Genomic DNA, 23522 nt, shown 5'->3' on the forward strand with positions numbered 1-23522 from the left:
TGAAAGTCTGCATGATAGAAGAAGAGTCACCTAATAACAGAAAATATCCCATTCCACTGTCAGCTAAAGCCTCCCAGAGAAGTGGAGCAGGCTTGGACAGTAGTGATGGAGAATTCTGGAAGCCATCAGTGAAGACTTTAGGAGCCATTTATTTATTGAAGAAATGTTCTTTTTGTATTTATAAACTGTTCAGAAACTCTCAGAAGAAACTCATAACTACCCATTTTAATAACTTATACTCTAATTGAATGAAGGAATTCTTTTCCTAAATAGAAAGATACTTTTTGTTTTGCCTTTGCTCTTGAATGTATTACATGTTTTCTTCCAATTTTTTGAGGGAGAATCCTAGATGTTGGCCACACTGCTGATGCCAAAATGTGTACGTATATTTAATGAAATGGAGCTTGGAGCTTCCTGATGTGCTCCCAGGCAAAATGTTTGTCTGGGATAGCTATTCTTTATTTTTTGCTCCATGAACATTTTCAGCTGTGAGTTAGCATACAGAATATACTCGTTGGTTTAATGATCTCATCATCAATTGTGTTTGGGAGGCTTGGAGTGCATAACCCCAGTATTTTTTTTAGAGTTGGTAGGCTCGGGAGTCAGTGGTTTACTTTGACTGGGTTTTTAAAGTGTTAAAGTGCATTCAGTTTACAATTAAGGAAAGAAATGATGAGATAGAGGGATTCCTTTTTTTTGTCTTACTAGGTGCAATTTGTTATTTTACTTTCTGACAGCTGACTGATTTATGATTTCCTTCTTGACTTTTCAGATCAGAGGCAAGAAAAACTCTTCAAAAGGTTTTTAGTGGGGCTAAGTAGACTATTTTACCAGTAATTTGCAATGAAATCATCTTTTAACCTACGCTGTTCTTCAAAAGTTGTTTGATTTCTAAAATGCAGAAAATATGAGCAAACTAATGTATTTACAAACCGTTTATGCATAATATTTGAGATAAGGAAGTGAGGGTGTGAATAACCTATACTTCCTCCTTCTGTTCTCTTGATACCTTCTATGAGCTTCCTCCATTCTACTGCAGCAACATATTTCAAATTTTAATTTACATGGGATTTTCTAGAAGCCATTAAGAAATATGTATGAGCAACAACTACTGAGCCTATGTGCCACAACTACTGAGCCTGTGCACCTAGAGCCCGTGCTCCACAATAAGAGAAGCCACCATATTGAGAAGCCTGCACACTGCAATGAAGAACAGCCCCCACTCGCTGCAACTAGAGAAAGCCCAGCAACGAAGACCCGACGCAGCCAAAAATAAAAATAAATTAAAAAAAAATTGTATGACATATCAGGAAGGGTTGACTGTGCAGTCCTCTATAATAGAGGGATGGAGTTCACTTCTTAATTATGAGAGACAAAAATTTTCCTTTCTTCCCATCTTTGATTTTTTAACAGGATAGCCCGTTTCCATGATTTTTTGCTAGGTGGCTCAGGAGGTTTCCATATTATAGCATAATACAGTGTATGCCGTGCAAAAATCACTTTTATATTTTTTTGCTAAGATCTATTTTTAAAAATTTGGGTTATTAGTTCTCATAGATTTGGCCTGGCCTCTTTTGTTAATCTAGTCCATCGATTAGAGAGTCTGATTAGTTAATAGATGTTATGATTTACCTCTGGTCATATAAAGAAGAAGAGGCAAAGACGAGATTGGCAGTCTACATTTCCAGTGGTTAAATCTCACAGTCTTGGGCTACTTGTTAAGTATGTGGATGTCTAGGGCCAATCTAGTGAGACAATCTGACACCTCAACACAGAGAGGAAAACAATTTGAGCAATGAAAGTAAATAATTTGGGCTCTAGGACATTTGAAGATAGAGATCTAGCTGTGAGGTAGAATTTTTGTGGGTCCTCATTTCTTTGAGAAAGAGATGATGTTATAGGAACCCAGGTAAAGTCACATCCCATTGAATAAAGAACGAGTTTTGGCTGAGTTTTCTTGTAATTTCTTTTCAGGCATGTTATGAGGATTAATACAGTAGGATATGTTTATCACAGCCTTAGGGCTGCTCTCAGTTTCCTTCTTCAGTCCTTATATTGAGGTCTGGGTTACAGCTTTTTTTCTTCAAAGGAGCACAAAGCAGCGTTGGGACCCATGCATTTTAAGGATGGAAGGAAGATGAAGTTTTTTCTTTTTTTAACTTACTGTTTTAATATCTTCTAATATCTTCAATATCTTCTGTTTAATATCTTCTATTTTTCTTTTTGCTGCTCCATGAGTTCTTATCACATTGTATGGAGACCAGCCTTGTCTAGAAAGGGAATTGAATTCTGAAAGCTTCAGAGAGGCTTAAAAGCCTTTAAGAATTTTTCTTTGCCTGCTGAAGTCTTTACTTGTGGTTACATTACTTTATGAGTTTTGTCCATTGAACTCTTAATTCTGTTACCAAATGTGAACTTATAAAATGCTTTGTGTTTCCCACGTGGCCTGTTAACTCAAGCTTCTTGGGGGCACATTCTCTGCAGCTCTCAAACTGGACTCTGGTGCTTCATGAGGGGATGTTGCACGTCCTTGTTTAGAAAAAATTCTGGCGGCCAAATCCTGAATCTGAATATTCTTGTGTGTCACTCAGTTATGGTTCCAAAGGGGACCTGTAAGAAGACCAGTAGGGCATTGACCAACACTCTCTTTAATTGCACAATTTAGAACTTTGCTGCAAGACGAGGCAGCTCCAACCCTTTGACTCCAGTGTTGGACTGTTAACTGCTGCATCTCACTGTGTTTTTTGTTTGTTTGTTTTTGTAGGAGGGTATGCACTATTGGGTCATGCACACAGACGTGTAACTCTTGAGATCTTTACCACGTCATAGTTAATAAACTTCTTTGCACTTTCTGGCTACTTTTTGGTGTATATCTACATATTAGATGAGAGCTGTCCTGTGAAAGAGAAGGGGGGTGGTTTGTGATTTTCAGCATCAAGTAACCATTCATGTCTGAGCCATGCCCCAGCAAGAATCTGCATAGATTCCAAGGGGTGCTGCAGCCAGCTCACACCATAAGAGCTGATTGTTAAATTTTTGGAATTTTGCAGGCCAATTGTTAAAGTGTTGGTAGCTTGAAATAGGCCATGGTGGGGGTATTTACTCAATTGTTGGCTTATCAGCACACCAGTTTTCAAGAACCATGTAGCATAGCCCTGGTAAAGAGCAAGCATTCAGCAACTTTTCAAATGATACAGGACAAGTTCCAAAAAACAAGTATGCCCACGTGTGAGGCAAGCCAGTGCAGGCAAGGTTGAAGGAGCGTACACTGAGAACACTTATTTTGAAGTGGCAACTTAAAAGCAAAAGATACCTCAACGTGAAGAAGCTTTGAGTTTTTATCTAGTCACCCACAGTATTCTCTGGGGGAATAAAATGCTTGTTGAATTCTAGAAATGCTGATATCACATGGTCAGTGGAAACTGACATGCCTAGGTGGTGAGTTGGAGGACTGGGCAGGCACATCTTTGGAAGCAGGGATTGAGTGATTGGCTATATTGCCCCTCTGTGTTGAGAGAAAAAAAATGAAGGGTTGCTATATTTTAGATACAGAGCGAAATGTTTTGTGTTAATCTTAAACTTATTTTGTTTGCAAGAGGCTGATTTCTTTCTCAGCATGTTTGCCTGGGACCATTTGAGATCCCACCCTTGGAGAGTTTGTAATCTAGAAGGGGAGATGACACCTGCAGAGGTCTGGAACATGAGGCTCTCCTCAGTAAGGTGAATTTGTTACCTCATTTTAGAATGAAAGTGTAAATAAAAAGTGGGTAATAGGCCAGATGACTGAAACAAGAACCTTGATTTAAAGGTTCCTGTTTGTGTCTCTGCAGCCAACTCAGAATGCACGCATTGGTTTGCTCTGAGCTTGAACTTCTGTGCAGGCAGAAGTGTCTTCAGTTGGACTCGGCAATTGCAGTTGTGGGAGAGCTCAGTGCATTGCTTCTCCTGGCATTCCTCATCTTGGGTAAGCAGTTTCTTTGTATTTCTTAAACAGTGACTTGAACTTTTCTCACTCGGAAGAAGGCTGGTTCTAAAAGTGTTCATTTAATGGCAACCCTTTTGGATCGTGAGGCCACAATCACAGAGCAGTCAATTTCTGCAGGAGGACTGCCATAAGGTAGTCTAATGGGGACACGTTTCCTTTCTGTAGTGTAGAGTAACTTGTGTTAAGATGCTCAGAGAAAAAAGGAGTAAGATTTGCTCTTAATAAAAGAGTAAATGATAATGATGATGACGGTGACAAGGCTTTAGCATTTTTTTTTAAACATCTTTATTAGAGTATAATTGCTTTACAATGGTGTGTTAGTTTCTGCTTTATAACAAAGTGAATCAGCTATACATATACATATATCCCCATATCTCCTCCCTCTTCTGTCTCCCTCCCATCCTCCCTATCCCACCCCTCTAGGTGGTCACAAAGCACCGAGCTGATCTCCCTGTGCTATGTGTCTGCTTCCCACTAGCTTTCTATTTTACGTTTGGTAGTGTATATATGTCCATGCCACTCTCTCACTTCGTCCTAGCTTATCCTTCCCCCTCCCTGTGTCCTCAATTCCATTCTCTATGTCTGCGTCTTTATTCCTGTCCTGCCCCTAGGTTCTTCAGAACAATTTTTTTTTTTTTTAGATTCCATATATATGTGTTAGCATACAGTATTTGTTTTTCTCTTTCTGACTTACTTCACTCTGTATGACAGACTCTAGGTCCATCCACCTCACTACAAATAACTCAATTTAATTTCTTCTTATGGCTGAGTAATATTCCATTGTATATATGTGCCACATCTTCTTTATCCATTCATCTGTCGATGGACACTTAGGTTGCTTCCATGTCCTGGCTATTGTAAATAAAGCTGCAGTGAACATTGTGGTACATGTCTCTTTTTGAATTATGGTTTTCTCAGGGTATATGCCCAGGACTGGGATTGCTGGGTCATATGGTATTCTATTTTTAGTTTTTTAAGGAACTTCCATACTGTCCTCCATAGTGGCTGTATCAGTTTACATTCCCACCAACAGTGCAAGAGGGTTCCCTTTTCTTCACACCCTCTCCAGCATTTATTGTTTGCAGATTTTTTGATGATGGCCATTCTGACTGGTGTGAGGTGATACCTCATTGTAGTTTTGATTTGCATTTCTCTAATGATTAGTGATGTTGAGCATCCTTTCATGTGTTTGTTGGCCATCTGTATATCTTCTTTGGAGAAATGTCTATTTAGGTCTTCTGCCCATTTTTGGATTGGGTTGTTTGTTTTTTTGCTATTGAGCTGCATGAGCTGCTTGTATATTTTGGAGATTAATCCTTTGTCAGTTGCTTCATTTGCAAATATTTTCTCCCATTCTGAGGGTTGTCTTTTTGTCTTGTTTATGGTTGCCTTTGTTGTGCAAAAGCTTTTAAGTTTCATTAGGCCCCATTTGTTTATTTTTGTTTTTATTTCCATTTCTCTAGGAGGTGGGTCAAAAAGGATCTTGCTGTGCTTTATGTCATAGAGTGTTCTGCCTATGTTTTCCTCTAAGAGTTTCATAGTCTCTGGCCCTACACTTAGGACTTTAATCCATTTTGAGTTTATTTTTGTGTATGGTGTTAAGGAGTGTTCTAATTTCATTCTTTTACATGTAGCTGTCCAGTTTTCCCAGCACCACTTATTGAAGAGGCTGTCTTTTCTCCATTGTATATTTTTGCCTCCTTTATCAAAAATAAGGTGACTATATGTGCATGGGTTTACCTCTGTGCTTTCTATCCTGTTCCATTGATCTATATTTCTGTTTTTGTGCCAGTACCATACTGTCTTGATTACTGTAGCTTTGTAGCATAGTCTGAAGTCCAGAAGCCTGATTCCTCCAGCTCCGTTTTTCTTTCTCAAGATTGCTTTGGCTATTTGGGGTCTTTTGTGTTTCCGTACAAATTGTGAATTTTTTTGTTTTAGTTCTGTGAAAAAAGCCAGTGGTAGTTTGATAGGGATTGCATTGAATCTGTAGATTGCTTTGGGCAGTACAGTCATTTTCACAATGTTGATTCTTCCAATCCAGGAAAGTGGTATATCTCTCCATCTGTATGTATCATCTTTAATTTCTTTCATCAGTGTCTTATAGTTTTCTGCAGATAGGTTTTTTGTCTCCTTAGGTAGGTTTATTCCTAGGTATTTTATTCTTTTTGTTGTAGTGGTAAATGGGAGTGTTTCCTTAATTTATCTGTCAGATTTTTCGTCATTAGTTTATAGGGATGCAAGAGATTTCTGTGCATTAATTTTGTGTCCTGCTACTTTACCAAATTCATTGATTAGCTCTAGTAGTTTCCTGGTAGCATCTTTAGGATTCTCTATGCATAGTATCATGTCATCTGTGAACAGTGGCAGGTTTGCTTCTTCTTTTCTGATTTGGATTCCTTTTGTTTCTTTTTCTTCTCTGATTGCTGTGGCTAAAACTTCCAAAACTATGTTGAATAATAGTGGTGAGAGTGGACATCCTTGTCTTGTTCCTGATCTTAGAGGAAATGGTTTCAGTTTTTCACCATTGAGATCGATGTTTGCTGTGGGTTTGTCATATATGGCCTTTATTATGTTGAGGTAAGTTCCCTCTATGCCTACTTCCTGGAGGGTTTTTATCATAAATGGGTGTTGAATTTTGTCAAAAGCTTTTTCTGCATCTATTGAGATGATTATATGGTTTTTCTCCTTCAATTTGTTAATATGGCTTATCACATTGATTGATTTGTGTATATTGAAGAATCCTTGTGTTCCTGGGATAAACCTCACTTGATCATGGTGTATGATCCTTTTAATGTGCTGTTGGATTCTGTTTGCTAGTATTTTGTTGAGGATCTTTGCATCTATGTTCATCAGTGATATTGGCCTGTAGTTTTCTCTCTTTGTGACATCTTTGTCTGGCTTTGGTATCAGGGTGATGGTGACCTCGTAGAATGAGTTTTGGAGCATTCCTCCCTCTGCTATATTTTGGAAGAGTTTGAGAAGGATAGGTGTTAGCTCTTCTCTAACTGTTTGATAGAATTTGCCTGTGAAGCCATCTGGTCCTGAACTTTTGTTTTTTGGAAGATTTTTATTCACAGCCTCAATTTCAGGGCTTATGATTGGTCTGTTTATATTTTCTATTTCTTCCTGGTTCAGTCTCGGAAGGTTGTGCCTGTCTAAGAATTTGTCCATTTCTTCCAGGTTGTCCATTTTATTGGCATATAGCTGCTTGTAGTAATCTCTCATGATCCTTTGTATTTCTGCAGTGTCAGTGTTACTTCTCCTTTTTCATTTCTAGTTCTATTGATTTGAGTCTTCTTCCTTTTTTTCTTGATGAGTCTGGCTAGTGATTTATCAATTTTGTTTATCTTCTCAAAGAACCAACTTTTAGTTTTATTGATCATAGCTATTGTTTCCTTCATTTCTTTTTCATTTATTTCTGATCTGATCTTATGATTTCTTTCCTTTTGCTAACTTTGGGTTTTTTTGTTCTTCTTTCTCTAATTGCTTTAGGTGTAAGGCTAGGTTGTTTATTTGAGATGTTTGTTGTTTCTTGAGGTAGTATTGTATTGCTATAAACTTCCCTCTTAGAACTACTTTTGCTGCATCCCAAAGCTTTTGGGTCATCGTGTTTTCATTGTCATTTGTTTCTAGGTATTTTTTGATTTCCCCTTTGATTTCTTCAGTGATCTCTTGGTTACTTACTAGTGTATTGTTTAGCCTCCATATGTTTTGTATTTTTTACAGATTTTTTTCCTGTAATTGATGTTTAGTCTCATAGCATTGTGGTCGGAAAAGATACTTGATACAATTTCCATTTTCTTAAATTTACCAAGGCTTGATTTGTGACCCAAGATATGATCTATCCTGGAGAATGTTCCATGAGCACCTGAGAAGAAAGTGTATTCTGTTGTTTTTGGATGGAATGTCCTTTAAATATCAATTAAGCCCATCTTGTTTAATGTATCATTTAAAGCTTGTGTTTCCTTATTTGTTTTCATTTTGGATGATCTGTCCATTGGTGAAAGTCGGGTGTTAAAGTCCCCTCCTATGATTGTGTTACTGTCAGTTTCCCCTTTTATGGCTGTTAGCACTTGCCTTAAGTATTGAGGTGCTCCTATGTTGGGTGCATAAATATTTACAATTGTTATATCTTCTTCTTGGATTGATCCCTTGATCATTATGTAGTGTCCTTCTTTGTCCCTTGTAAAGACTATTTTGTCTGATACGAAATTTGCTACTCCAGCTTTCTTTTGATTTCCATTTGCATGGAATATCTTTTTCTATCCCCTCACTTTCAGTCTGTATGTGTCCCTAGGTCTGAAGTGGGTCTCTTGTAGACAGCATATATACAGGTCTTGTTTTTGTATCCATTCAGCCAGTCTTTTGGTTGGAGCATTTAATCCATTTACATTTAAGGTAATTATCGATATGTATGTTCCTATTACCATTTTCTTAATTGTTTTGGGTTTGTTATTGTAGGTCTTTTCCTTATCTTGTGTTTCCTGCCTAGAGTAGTTCCTTTAGCATTTGTTGTAGAGCTGGTTTGGTGGTGCTGAATTCTCTTAGCTTTTGCTTGTCTGTAAAGATTTTAATTTCTCCATCAAATCTGAATGAGATCCTTGCTGAGTAGAGTAATCTTGGGTGTAGGTTTTTCTCTTTTATCACTTTAAATATGTCGTGCTACTCCCTTCTGGATCTTCATTCAAATCTCAAAATGAACTCACATCAGATTTGTCCTTGGTCAGCAGAAGACTCTCAAACTCAACTATGTTGCTTCCTCCTTCTTACACGTTTTCTCACATCACATCTTTGTTTATCACCTGCTCTATGCATCTTTAAATGGTTCCTACTCCTTCTTCAAGGCTTTAGCTTTTAAGTTGCTTGTGGCTTTGGGTAGAGCTGTGACTAGCTGTCCTTGGACTCATGGCAGAACTCTTCTTGCACTGTTTCTCTTCTCCCAGTCCTAGACAGGCCAATATTTAACCTTAAGAAGTCAGGAAGTTAAACCTCCCTAGAGAGCTAGGCTGTTGCCACACCTTCTGCATAGCCCTGATCTCAGGAAAGATGAAGTAGGTTGGTTTAGATAGAACCCATTCTAAAGGAGAGAGCAGGAGTAATGACTCTCAAGGTCCCCTTCAAGTACAGGGTTGACCGATGTAACTGAGACTGTATTATAAGAAGCCATGTAACCTACCAGTCTTGGAAGGAAATGGTCTTGGAAGGAAAAACAAGGATGCATTTTAAGAGGTTCATGCCTCAGAGTGGTTATGTGGACTCGTATACCTAAAAACATCCAAAATCCTGGAGGTACACAGTGATGTGTAAATTGAGGGGACTTAGCCTTACAGGTAGAGCAGCTGCCTGAGTGAGGGAGGGCAGTGAGGTTGTCTGTGTGCTCAGTGGTTGCTTGTCCTCACTAGGGGAAAATGATTTGACTGAGAGAGAGAATGCCTCTCCTTTATTTTGTCTTGTAATATTGTAATATTTGGGGGTCATTTCCACATCCTGTGTTGTAGTCTCATTGTCATGAGTCTCTTTTCTGAGGATCTTTTTTTCTGTTATAATTGTGCCAAGGACAACAATTCCCCTACACTGGGGAAAAGGGGGTCCTGTTACTTACAACTCCCCAGGAGTGATAGAAAGTATTTGCCAAGAGTTATATTGTGAAAGAGCCATAAGCTCAGGTCCAAACATTTGCCCAACATGTGAGGTAATTTACTATGCAGAATTATCTCAAGAACATGCTGGTGAAGAGATAAGTCAGTATCTCAGAAAGGAAGCAGGCTAAGTTGAGGATTCAATTGGAGTCTATCAAGGTGCTGAAGGTGCATCTGAATGCTTTGGTTAGATTTTTAGAGACTGAGATTAATATATATATATTCTGAATTATATATCTGAATGATAAAATTCTGAACTATATATATATGTGTGTGTAATATCTATCTATCTGTATTATATGGTAGGAATCTCTGAATATTTGCCAACTAACTAGGAATCTTCAAATTTGACTAGTGTTCTTGGCCTGGTTAGGTGTTATTAGTTCATCTGATGAGTGGTCCCTGGGCTCCCACTCTGGGTCTTACTCTGCGCTGGTGTTGGAGATGCACTGGCCCATAGCCACAGCTCTTGGCCTCGTGGGGGTGAGGGTGGAGAGCAAGACTTTAATCAAACAAGCATATAAGCAAATAGATAATTAGAAGTTGTGACAAATGCCCTAAAGGAAAGAGAATGGTACTATTAAAACATGTGGCTAGGGTCTGCCCTCGGAAGGGTGGTTCAGGAGAGGTTTTCCTGAGGAAATTACATTTAATTTGAGATCTGAAAGATGAACAGGAGTTAACTCGGGGAAGGGGGTGGGAAGAGCATTCAGTCAGGGGGAGCAGATTAATCTTGTTTTGGTAAATGAAGTTCAGGGAAGCTTTGCTGTAAAACATTGATTACTTTCACACACATGGAAGAGCAGTACAGGCTAGTAAAGAGACAGGCTCTGATCCATCCAGAATGCCCGGGTTTGAATCCTGGCCCATCACTTGCTCTGTGTTATTAGGCAAGTCACTTCACCAATCCGTGCCTCAGTTTCCTCATTTGTAAAACCTCATAGGGGGTTGTGAGAATTAAATTGGTTAACGTGCAGAGTGCTCAGACAGTGGCTGGCATATAACCTTCTCTAGTTTATTGAGTATCCACTACCGATTTCTAGTGTGGTGCTATATTAACTAGGGGGAAAATGTCTGACCCTTTAATGTTAAAAATGAGGTTTGGGGAGACTGAGTGGTTTCCCAAATATCAAAGAATTAGTTAATGGAATGTCTGATCTGGGAAGATAATTTTTTAAAAACGTAATGCTTTTTATGTTAAATCATTGCTTCTCTTTTCATTCACACAGAGTTCTAGTGGTGCACTCGAGTACTTAAGACTGAAAATGGGTATCTTCTATTTATCAGAGCTTTGCACACTTCTTAGAATTTGTTTGAAAATGGTTTGGGTGTGGCTCTGTGTGTCTTGAGGCTGGTGACTAGATTCAGTCTTTTTGGGGTCACCGGTTTCCTCTTAGAATAGAGTGGTGCATTTGCACGATGTCTAAGTTGATTTCGGTTTGATGGTTGTATTGGCAGCTATCAGCACTTGTCCAGTATATGCCAGGCACTTGACCAATACTGTAACATGGGCGCGGGACACTCATAAATGAGACGCATATGGTCCTGCCCCTGAGAGTATAGATAACTCTACGCTGTAATCAATGATTACTCCTCCATGCAAATGGTGCCCTGCTTTGGGGAATATATGAGAGCTGTTTGCTGGGCAGTGAAGGGAGCACAACCAACTCCCTGGAGAAGAATTCATCCAGAACACAACAGGGATCTTAGATATCTGAGACATGATGAATTAAAGTTATGACATAAAGGAAGCCCTTTGTCATGCTCACCCATGTATGCGTAGGGTAAGGTATGTTTCATGCAGCAAGAATAAAGCTGTGGCTATCCTGAGAGCTTGTATTTTCATTAGAAGTACTCATATTTGGGGAAATTCAATGTGACTTTTGGTATATCTGAGTCAGTGTAATTGTTATCTATATTGTTGTAGTGGAATTCAAGAACTGAAACTTAAGAAGTTTCCAGTTCATTCTGATTCATCATTTGCCATTCTTGTAAAGGTAGATTCTCAGAACCCCAAATCTCCTCTAAGGCTACAAACTCTGTTTCCTATCTGACTTTTAGGCTCTAAAAATAGGATCTCATGTGGTAATGCTTTCTGTTTTTCAAAGCACTGTTATCTGCATTATCACATTTGATCCTTGTGTCGTTATCCCCATGTTATAGGTGAGGAAACTGAGGTTCAGCAAGGTCAATGGACTTTCTGCATAAGTGAGACCTAGGTAGGGCCACCTTAAACAGTTTGACCCTGATTTTCTAGATGGAGGACTTTGTTGATTAGAATACAGGTAAGAAATCTCTTACTGTGCTGTAGAGCCTGCAAACCACAGCCACTGAGCCTGTGCACCACAACTACTGAAGTCCGCACACCTAGAGCCCATGCTCCGCAACAAGAGAAGCCACCGCAATAAGAAGCCCGCGCACCGCAACGAAGAGTAGCCCCCGCTCGCCACGACTAGAGAAAGCCCGTGCACAGCAACGAATACCCAATGCAGCCAGAAAGAAAGAAAGAAAGACAGACAAGACAGCAAACAGCAAACAGACAAATTATTAAAAAACAAAATCTCTTAGGTCATCATTTTTTATACATTAAAATGGCCACCATACGTGCTGGACTTCCAGCAGAGCCGGGTAGGGTACTATGATGTTAATACACAAAGAAGACCTTTCCTCCTAGCATATTCTGAGGTGGAATTACTCCAAGATGTTAGGGGTGCAGGGATCATGACTGAGACCAGCCACAGTAGTAGGTAGGAAGCCAAGGCTTGTTGAATTGTAACTCCTGGGAGTTAGGGTTCTTCTGTTTTGTTAAGCAAATTGCAGGGCATTGTGCAGACAGTGAATTCTTTCCCAGGAGCTGGTGGATGCAGTGAAATTAATACCACAGAGATAATATAGATGTTTTAAAAGTACTTTTGCCCATGCACAACCCAATTCGCATTCTATCCATGCTATCCTGCCTAAAAAAGTAAAAAAATCTCACTGTGGACTTTTCATGTGGCTTCTTTATGTCATAACTGAGTTTAAAAAATTTCCTCGTATTTGTGTATCTCTTTTCTTACATGTCCAGAACATTCTTTATATATTTAAAGGTAGTCATTTTAATTTAGTTGGAGAGATAGGTAAAAATTTCAAGCTGAGTATCCTGTAATCTTTTGTTTATGTGAAACTCTCAGGTTGTAGATTGTCTAGGGTTGTCATCTCAAGGCTATCCTGGAATTGTTTGCTTTTTTTCTCTTTAAAAGCAACTTTCATCTAATCTTCCCTTATAGCTGGTCTGAGGCAGCCCGCAAGTGACTCTCCAAACACCACTCTGTTTTGTTTCATCATAGCAGTTACCAGCATCCACTGTTTCTTATTCATTCATTTGCTGCTTTTTTCCCCTCTCCATCTCCCCTCCACGTCCTTGTCTTCCTTGCTACATGCTGCAGCCCAGTGCCTCAGACAGAGGCTGACTCACAGAAGAACTCTCCATTGATGTGTTAAATTAATGAACCTCTCTTGACACTATTTTCTGACTTTTTTTTTCTTTTAAGGTTGAAAAATTGAGAGCAGCATGTTTTACCCACCGAAACTCATCCTGGTGCAGGTGTTACTCAGTAAGTAGAAGCCAAGGGACCAAGGAGGGTATTTGATTTCTTGTAAGTCTCATGCATGTTCAGAAGCCAGTTTTATATATTTTCATTTCCCCTTGCTTTGCTGAAAATGGAAACCCCAACCTGGAACTTCATAGTTTTGCTGCAACAGCTATTTTAGAAGCCAGGCAGGAGACTCTTCCTTGGAAAGCTGAATATTCCTCTGATGCTATTAGAAACAGAATGCCTTTGGGTCCTGACTGGGTGTTTTAGGACCTTCCTATGGGATACAAAGAAAGTTTCTCGCTGGTATTCCTGCACTTTAAATTTGTATCTTTAAAACCACAGCTAGTCTCAGATCAGGAAATGAAATTACCAAAGGGAGTCCCAGAATCCCTGTAATTGTTTTCGTGCTTTAGCTACACTAGTCTTCTTGCAGTTCCTCAAATGCACTGAGCTCTTTCCCAATTTTGGATGGTTTCTTTGGCCTGGAACCTTCTCTCCCCACCTCACCCTAGCAAGCATGCCTAAGCCTTCCTTATCCTTCAGGTTTCTCCTTAAGCTCCACTTTTAAAAAGGCTGCTCTGGAGTCTCCTGTTCCTACAGTGCTCAGGGCTGCTTCTTCTTGCTAATCCCATCTCTTTCTAACTTTTTCATCCTTTTGTCCCCTTGTTTTCTCTTTATCCCATGGATATAGCTCTGTTGGAAGAATAAATTAATGAGATGCTTTGCTCTCATAGCTTTTTATTTTTTTCTCTTTTTTAAAAAACTTAAAAAAATTATTTGGTTGCTCTGGGTCTTAGTTGTGGCAGGCGGGCTCCTTAGTTGTGGCATGTGAACTCTTAGTTGTGGCATGCGTGTGGGATCTAGTTCCCTGACCAGGGATTGAACCCGGGCCCCCTGCATTGGGAGCATGGAGTCTTAACCACTGTGCCATCAGGGAAGTCCCTATTTTTTTGTCTTTTTAAAGTATGGTTAAAGTATGGTTGATTTACAATGTTGTGTTAATTTCTGCTGTACAGCAAAGAGATTCAGTTATACATATACATACATTCTTTTTTATATTCCATTATGGTTTATCACAGGATATTGACTATAGTTCCCTGTAATATGCAGTAGGACCTTGTTGTTTATCTATTCTATTTTTCTCTTTATTATTAGTTTTTTAAACTTTGTATGGTGACCTAAACACTGACTCAGCAAAGTGCACAAAAGAATTGTCTTTGCTCTAATTCCAGGCAACATAGCATGTGCACAAACATGCAGTCAGACATACACACACACATGAAACTGGTATGTATTAGGGAATTATTTTCCCCATGGAATCAGGGTTATAAAAATCTCAGAGGCTATTTAGACATTTCCTGGGTGAAGCAGCCTGCAAGTTTTTGCCCTTCCATCCAGAGACTTAACAATCCAACCCCGTGTGGAGCGGCCTGGTGACATCAGGGGGTATTGTACTTCTTGGTGGAGAGGTTTTCCTCCTCTGTAGAAAGTCTCAATTTCTTCAGCCATTTCTGTACAAAGGTTACCTATCAGGTATAAGTTTCTCTTTGCTTTGGTTGTTGCTCTTGCTTTCTAGCAAACTCATTTAATTCTACAGACAGTGCTCTTCATATTATATTAAATAAGCTTCTTATACCTTTAACCACACTTAAAGTTGCTCAGTTCTTCCTTACAGGAAAATTCCAGGTCGCTTTTGCAGGTACTTTTGATTTCTTTCAAAAAATAATTCCCTCCAGAGAGTGGAGAGTTCATGTTTTCTTTCACATCCTCCCCACTGCGTGTTGCCTGCTGTGGGCAGGAAGTTAACACTCTTCTCTCGGGGCAACAGCTTGGACGGAGAGGTTGGCACATTTTCTGTTTATTCCAAAATTCGTTCACTTGGCTCTTCTTTGATAGGAACTGGCCAGCATCTAAATGTGTCTTTCTTGCCATGGTTATCTCTTTGCATAGAGCATGTCCTGTGAAAACAGAAATATCCATGTAATGGTTTTCTCTTTAAGGGAAAAGAGAAATTACTTGATCAATGGACAGATAGTGGAGGGGTACTGCATGGGCTAACCCTAGAGACTGGAAAGCCAGGGCTGAAGGCAGAGCTGGAGGAGGGAGGTGGGGAGGAGGCAAACAAAGGAAATTCAAGGGAGGAGCTGTGCTCTGTCCTGGCCTGATTACAAGAACCTGCACTACAGCCAGAATCAGCCAGCAAATTCAGAGATAAGCTTTTGTAAAGGAACTAAAGAAGGAGAAAGGCAGAGGGAAGCAAAAGTACCTGTTAACTGGCTTTTCAGTTCTCTAACTGAAACTAGGAGCCAGAGACATCCCATTTCCTGTTTATGGATGTCTAAATTCATGACCTGAAAGGAGAGACTTCAGGGTTTCTCCTCTTTTCTTCTTGTTTTGTTTTTGTTTTTGTTTTGTTTCTCTGGCCATGCTTGCAGGATCTTAGTTCCCCGACCAGGGATCGAACCTGCTCCCTTGGCAGTGAAAACGCAGAGTCCTCACCACTGGACCACCAGGGAATTCCCTCTCTTCTTTCTTTAGAAAGGAGATTGCAGGGATGAATTCTAGAAAAGGGGAAGGGACTGGCTAGGAGCACAGGACCAGTTAGCATCTATATAGCATGAAGATTGTAGAACCCCTCTGACTTGAGCTACGTGGGTGGAACTACAGAGTATTTCTCTTACCCTTGGGAATGCCATACTGGTTTGAATGAAGGGCCTCTGAATACTTTGTCCACGTTGGGTCATCTGAGGTGGAAAGGTGCATATACTTGGAGATGAATACTAGTTTTTGTTGCTGAGTGTATTTGTCTGAATAATGCCTCCTCTTGCCTTTTCGGCTTCTGTAGGTTATTTCTTGGGCCTGAATGACTTGATTGTTTCCTCCATGGAGCTAACAGTCCACGTGGGTGATTCAGCCCTGTTGGGATGTATTTTCCAGAGCACAGAAGAGAAACTTGTGACCAAGGTAGACTGGATGTTCTCATCAGGAGAGCACTTCAAGGTAAGAAGGAGGAAACACTGCTGTGTATTAAAAGTCCCTGACCAATGGTGTCAGAAGGTGGGGAGAGGGAGAATCAGGTCATCCAGTGCCATGAGATGGGGTTGCAGGAGCTTGGGCTCTGGAGCTTGCCAGAACTGAGCCTCCTCCTAGTCTGGCCTCTTGGCTGTGTAATCAGCTGGGTAAATGACTCAAACTCTCTGACATTCAACTTCCCCATCTGTGAAGATGAAGGTGATTATAATAATGGTAATGCTTACTTTTTAGGACCTTGAGAAGCTAATGGGAGACATGCACATAAAGTTCTTTAGTTCCTTTCCTCTATTTCTCCCATTTGTAGAGTAGCATAGGTGGGTGGGAGGGTGAGAAGAGCGAAAACACATTGGTCTAGACAAAAAGAGTTATGGGCTAGGCACAGGAATGGTGTCACAGTAATCGTTTCTTTGGGGAGGGGGCAGATTCTTTCAGCGCTCCACTGACCCATTTATTTGCTGGGGAATCATCTCTTCCTCCTTCATGGCTGCTTAAAGTTTTGGCATTAGCAGATTCAGCATGGCTGAGTGAAGGCCTTTCATGGGAGCTCTTTGGATTAGGAAACAGAGTGTATTAAGCCTCATCTGAGATTCTGTGGAGATACTTGTATGTCAGGATCATTTGCGAAATATGTCCTAAGTAATATATTATTAACAATAAAGTCCCAATGTTTGCAAATGAAATATTGCTTTTGTAGCTCAGAGCATGTTATCCCTATCATGCTACTGTCACTCAAATTTTTATTACTATTTATTGTTATAAGAGGGAAATACCCATGGTCTAAGTGAAAATAAGAATTCCCCATGGCTCCCCCTCCCAGTCTGTAAACCATTCCCTGTTGACGACTCCTTCTCATGCCTTATGATAAGCTGCCTGGAGGAGGGCAGAAAGGACAGCGGTAACAGCCAACATGCTGGGCATTCTCACAACAGCCTGTCTGTGGGATTACATTTGGATGCCATCAAATGCGGAGGCCATGGCAGAACACAGGGTGAAGATGGGAGATGCTTTTCAAAAGTTGTGAGTTTGAATCCCCAGTGTGATCTTCAGAGTGGGTGTTACATTTTACCTTAAACCGTAAGAAATGGAAATGTGTTGACCCTGTTTCTCCAGTTGTCTTTGTATAAAATGAGCCACAGAGCCTCGTGCAAGCTAGTGGATTGCCAGGCACACGATGATGGTGATGGTGATGATGATGTTGTTGATGATGAATTGGGTACCAAGTACTATTTTTTTTTTGCGGTACGCGGGCCTCTCACTGTTGTGGCCTCTCCCGTTGCGGAGCACAGGCTCCGGACGCGCAGGCTCAGTGGCCATGGCTCACGGGCCCAGCCGCTCCGCGGCATGTGGGATCTTCCCGGACCGGGGCATGAACCCGCGTCCCCTGCATCGGCAGGCGGGCCCTCAACCACTGCGCCACCAGGGAAGCCCCCAAGTACTTTTTGATCACAGTGGTGATGATGACTATGCTGCCTCCACAGAACAGGGGCTTTCGAATCCAGACTCCTGGGTCTGGTGCCACGGACTTTACATTTTCTCTGATGCTGTATTGCCCTCCAGGATGATTACGTGCTCTTCTATTATGCCAATATCAGTGTGCCTGTGGGGCGTTTCCAGAATCGTGTGAGCTTGGTGGGGGACATCTTACACCATGATGGTTCTCTCCTGCTGCAAAATGTGGAAGAGGCTGACCAGGGAAACTATACCTGTGAAATCCGCTTCAAAATGGAGAGCCTGGTGTTCAAAAAAGCAGTGGTCCTGCATGTACTACCAGAGGAGCCCAAAGGTACATAAATGCTTACTCAGAGAAGGGTGAAGGGGCAAGAGATTTGGCGTGCAGTGAGGGAAGGGAACTGATTTTGTTGAGCAAGTGACAGCCATTGTGCTATGTACTTACCACGGAGTGAGTCCTCAATAAAATAAAAATAATGATGATCATTATTTTATTATTACTGTATCATGTTTCAACCTCATGAAAATGCTGTGAAGGAAGTACTGTATTCTCCTTTTCATCTTACAGGTGAGTTAACTGAGGCTTAGAGAGATTAAGTGACTTGCCTAAGGACATATATTTATTAAATGGCATATCCAGTACTTGGACCCTGGTACCTCTGTCAACAAAGTCCGTGTTTTTTTCACTATACCCTGATGCTTCCCATCAGTTATCCACGTTGATGCTGTGTCCATGTTTTGTAGGTAACTATGTTAGGTGTGCTGGGGGATATAAAAGAAATGAGCAGATCTCTGTAACTTCCTAGGACCTCATGTTCCCATTTATAAATGGCTTCAGTAGATTGTTGGTTTTAAAAAACACGTTCTATAGAACACTCAAGATCCAAGGAACCTGGTGGGCCACACAAAGCATGAGAACAGGGCAGGGGATTGATAGAGGATCTAGTTGGGCAGGACCTCAGGCTTCCACCTCCACTACAACCAAAGGCCTTTTCCTTTTTCCTGTTGTATTCATTGGGCTGCCGGGTAAGATTTCGTTTGAAGAAAGAATTCTGCTGCTTTAAAAAGTTTGAAAACCACAGAATTAGATACATTCTTTAAAAGTGTGAGATACAAGGAACAGTCTTTGGCTTCAGGAGAGCTTGCTGTTTAGTGAGTGAACTAGAATCTGGACGCCCTGCTCCCTGCCAGCTAGTTTAGGTCCATTCTTTCAATGAGCTCCTTTGGAGCACCCTGTCCCCGTCTCTGGTGATATTCAACACACCTGTTCAGTTGTGTCTCCCCTGCTCACCTGGATCTGTGTTCTTGGTCCCATGACCAGCCCTAGACACAATGCCTGGCATAGAGTAAACATTCAGTAAACATTTGTCAAATGAAGGAAATTCTTAAATTAGCATCCCTCACTTGAATCTGACTTCTAAAAAATGGAAGGGTAGAAGGAATTGTAGAAGGTGGCCTCTGGCCTCTCTCCTAATTTTTTCTACTTTTTTCAATTGCATTTTTCTTTCGATTTTAAATCTATGGCTCTCCGGGAAGAAGAAATGAACCAACTGTCTGTGTCCCCCAAGGATTATCTTTGAGTTACCCCTTTCTACTTTGTTCTCTGATACTGGGCCTGAGGACTACAAGCATGTCCTACAAAACCGGTGCCTATTCCTGCTTAGAAGAGACACAGAGGGAAGGAGCCCAAAGGAGGCAGTTTTAAGAACTGAGTCCATGGGAGCAGGCTAGAGCAATTTTAGGGGTAGTCAGATTTCCCAGTAGCCAGTGGAGCAACTTGTATTTACTTTTCCTTTCCAGCCGGCGTGGGAATAGCTCTAACTCCTGACCATTTGCCTGGTGGCCATCTCCTTCCATGTGAAAACTCATCTAGATTTCCTCCACAAAGTTTATCCTTCAGTTTGTAATTTTTCTGTGTTTCTATTACTTCAACTCTTTTATTCATAGTTCTTATTTTAAACACTATAGGCAATTTTCTTTTTTTCTCTTTCTTTCTTTCTTAGGAATTTGCTTCCATTTTATTCTGTGAAAGGATTTTAAGGCATCTGAATGTGTGTGTCCTCAGATTATATAATTATACTGTATAGATATATTGTATAATAGTTCATGAAAAGTATAAAGAGAACAAAAAGTAATTTTTATTCAAACTTGTGCATATAATTTCAGTCAGATGATCTTCATTTTTAAGATTCAAAATTGAATTAAAGTTTTCATATCAGATGAATTGCTTGAACAGTGTTTTGAGTTTGGTTTAACATTTTGGAAAATATGTTGTTCAAGGAGAGATAATATTCTTATTGATGGGATTCGTGCACATGGTAGGTAGAATAGTATGTGAGCTTTAGGTGGCCTCTGGATCCCTAACTTCATTACTCTATTATTTTTATTCTATTCTAATCTCTTTTCAATTTATAAAGGTCTATGATTCTAGAAGGGAGGCAATCTAATGAAATAATTAAAAGCCCATTTTTTGGAATCACACCTAGCAGTGCTTTAAATCCTAATTTAGAGAAAGTTCCTAATATTTGGAAAACAAAATTTCAGTGGTATAGACAATTTTCTTACAAATAAAAATAATATTAACTTCCCATAGTTTTGCTCTAGAATCAGCCATCCTTCCACTTATGTGAGGTGGTAACAGTAAAGGGAGTGAGAAAGTGTGGGCTTTGTTTTCACTCAGGCCTGGGTTTGAGTGCTGGCTCTGCCTTTTACTGGCCATGAAGCTCTGGGCTCTTTCACTTTCTTCCTCTGTGAAATGGGAGAGTAATAGCGCATATCTCAAAAGATTGTAATGACTAGGTGGTATCCTAGGTGTCTAGCACATGCCTGGTGTGTTGAAGGAACTCAGAATGTTCAGTTCTTATTATTGCATTTAAAAAATAGGGTTCAATTCTTAATATACTCATAGATTTAGAAGGTGTTTCCTTCCCTATTGGTATTCTTTGCAGTAAATTTTTATTACTTCCAAAATAATTCCCTCCATAGAGTTTTGAGTTCATAATATTTTCTTTTGCTTTCCTCCCATTGTGCGTCTTTCCTCCTGGGTGGGAAGTTAATGTTCTCCCAGGGACACAATTTGGATGAAAAGGTTAGCTGATGTACTGTGTTCCTTTATGAGCTCCGCTTAATGCTCTCTTGAAGGAACTCTGTCCAGTTAAGACCTAGGCTTGTATCTCCCTTAAATATCATCCTGCCTTTCTTTTCTTAATTGACTTTGTGGTCGATTTGTATAGAGCACTATTGAAAAATCAGAAGCATCGTTCCAATTGTTTTCTTTTTCAGGGACTTGTTGAAATGACTAAAGCAGTAAACATATGATGGGGTCAGTTGCTTATACAAATAAGCAGGAGGAAGAGACTATTTGTTGGAAAGCCAGGAGCAGGGGAAGGGGGAGCAGATGGGGAAGTGGGGGCAGGGATTAAAACAGAAAGAAAAGCCAAGAGGAAAACTGTCTGTTGTCTAGGCCTAATTAGCAAGCAGTCCTGTGACCTGTACTCTAGCCAGAATTGTCCTAAGCAAGTCCTAAGACAACTTGTAGAAGAATAAAAGAAGTTGAAGAGGGTTACCCGTGATTCAGTTTTTCAGCTAGGAGAGCCAGTGGATTATTTATAAGAATGAGAGTTATATAACTTTCCACTTCCTGTTTATGTTAAGCAGATGTGGGTATCTAAGTTGGTGAACAGAAAGTGGGGGGCTTCAAGGTTTTCTGTACTTTCTTTATTACAAGCTTGAAGTGGAGTTGGGGCTTGTGGGAGAGGTTCTAGAAAAGGAGAAGGAGAAAGGAATTAAGAGAACCAGAAAGTGTTTACTGAAGTCAGTGGGACCCCAATGTTGGTAGCTAGAGGGTATTGTCTTATCCTTGGGGTATTGTGTGGATTTGAGTGAGAGACCTCTGAGTATTTTGACCACACAGAATAATCAGGATCGTCTGTGGAAGGAAAGTGTGCAGTGTTTGGTGGTGACATTGATTTTACTGTTGAGGATCTTTGGCTAAATATTATCTCTTCTAGAAGTTCTTTGGCTTCTATAGATTATACCTTGAGTTTGACTTGATTTATCATTTTATCCCCAGAGCTCATGGCTCATGTGGGTGATTCGACTCAGATGGGATGTGTTTTCCACAGCACAGAAGAGAAACACATGACCAGGGTAGACTGGATGTTCTCATCAAGAGAGCACACCAAGGTAAGGAGGAGAAACCCTCATTGTGTATAAGAAGCCCCTGGCCGATGCTGTCAGGACAGAGCGGGGAGATCAAGAATGCAGGCATCAGGTGCCATGTGGTGGTATTGTGAGGGCTTGGGCTTTGGACCTTGGCAAAGCTGGGCCTCTCAGCTCAGCCACTTGGCTGGGCAATTTCAGCTTCCGGTTGGGAAAAATGACTCTGATGAAGATGAAGAAGTAGATGCTGTTGCTGCTCAGCTTTTCAGGTTGTCAGGACGCATACAGGAGACAGCTGGTGTAAAGCATTTGTACAGGACTTGGCCACTGCATTTTAGTTGAATTCCTCTTCTCCCTTCCCCTTTTCGTAGAGTCCATGGGATAGCAAGGGGGATGATTTTGGTGGCCTAGCCAGGAAAGCAATGGGCTAGGCATAAGCGCAATTGCATTCGTATTCTTTTTTTAAAATTAAAAAAATGTTTTTGATTTTTATTTTTAATTAATTTTGATTGGAGTAGAGTTGCTTTACAATGTTGTGTTAGTTTCTACTGTACAGCAAAGTGAATCAGCTGTATGTATACATATAACCCCTCTTTTTGGGATTTCCTTCCCATTTAGGTCACCACAGAGCATTGAGTAGAGTTCCTGTGCTATACAGTAGGTTCTCATTAGTTATCTATTTTATACATAGTATCAATAGTGTATATATGTCAATCCCAATCTCCCAGTTCATCCCATCCCCCCTTCCCCCTTGGTATCCATGCGTTTGTTTTCTACATCTGTGTCTCTATTTCTGCTTTGCAAATAAGATCGTCTATACCATTTTGCATTCTTATTCTTTTTTTAAAAAAATTTATTTATTTAATTTATTTATTTTTGGCTGCGCTGGGTCTTCGTTGCTGTGCGTGGGCTTTCTCTAATTGCGGCGAGTGGGGGCTACTCTTTGTTGTGGTGTGCGGGCTTCTCACCGAGGTGGCTTCTCTTGTTGCCGAGCACGGGCTCTAGGCACACAGGCTTCAGTAGTTGTGGCGCGTGGGCTTCAGTAGTTGTGGCACACGGGCTTAGTTGCTCCACGGCATGTGGGATCTCCCCGGACCAAGGCTCGAACCTGTGTCCCCTGCAATGGCAGGCGGATTCTTAACCACTGCACCACCAGGGAAGCCCTCTTATTCTTATTTGGGTTATTTTTGTGAGTTTTCTTCTGTGCCCCATTGCCCCATTTATGTGATGGAGGGAATTTTCTTTATCTTCATGGATGCTTCGAATGTTGGGATTAGTAGGTCCTGGGGGCCAGGTTGAGGAGTACTTCATGGGAACTCTGAAGTAGTAAACAGCAAGTTAGTTCATTAGACCAGTAGATGTCAACTATGGCATAGTGATATCCTGATGAGTCAAAGTGTGTTGTAAGAGACATTTCGGGTAACTTATTGTTAGTAAAAGTTAAGGTACAAAGTTTAGAAAAGATTTAACTTTTATAAATGAAGACATATTCCAGGTCATCCCTACAAAAAGTCATTTATACTCACTTGATTCCTATATGCTGAGTGGGTCAGAAATGGTGGCATCCAGATGTAGAGAACAAACGTATGGACACCAAGGGGGAAAGTGGTGGGGGGTGGTGGTGGGATGAATTGGGAGATTGGAATTGACATGTATACACTAATATGTATAAAA

General features: G+C 40.5%; 1 protein-coding gene across 3 annotated transcripts in view; it reads left to right on the forward strand.

The window, feature by feature from the left end:
* The first annotated feature begins 3861 nt into the window (after positions 1-3861).
* The window catches only part of JAML (junction adhesion molecule like), a 31645-nt gene continuing 11984 nt past the window's right edge, over positions 3862-23522 (forward strand). The window contains exons 1-6 of one of the 3 annotated variants that reach the window (XM_065881731.1): positions 10353-10438; positions 10671-10674; positions 13161-13223; positions 16051-16205; positions 17796-18021; positions 21760-21872. In XM_065881731.1, the coding sequence (XP_065737803.1) occupies positions 13181-13223; positions 16051-16205; positions 17796-18021; positions 21760-21872 (537 nt within the window). In that variant the 5' untranslated portion in view covers positions 10353-10438; positions 10671-10674; positions 13161-13180. Of the gene's footprint in view, positions 3965-10352; positions 10439-10670; positions 10675-13160; positions 13224-16050; positions 16206-17795; positions 18022-21759; positions 21873-23522 lie in introns of those variants that run through there. The other 2 variants (XM_065881732.1, XM_065881729.1) reach the window with 2 other exon arrangements.

The sequence above is a fragment of the Phocoena phocoena genome, chromosome 8 (assembly GCF_963924675.1).
Source record: "Phocoena phocoena chromosome 8, mPhoPho1.1, whole genome shotgun sequence".
Classification (NCBI taxonomy): domain Eukaryota; kingdom Metazoa; phylum Chordata; class Mammalia; order Artiodactyla; family Phocoenidae; genus Phocoena; species Phocoena phocoena.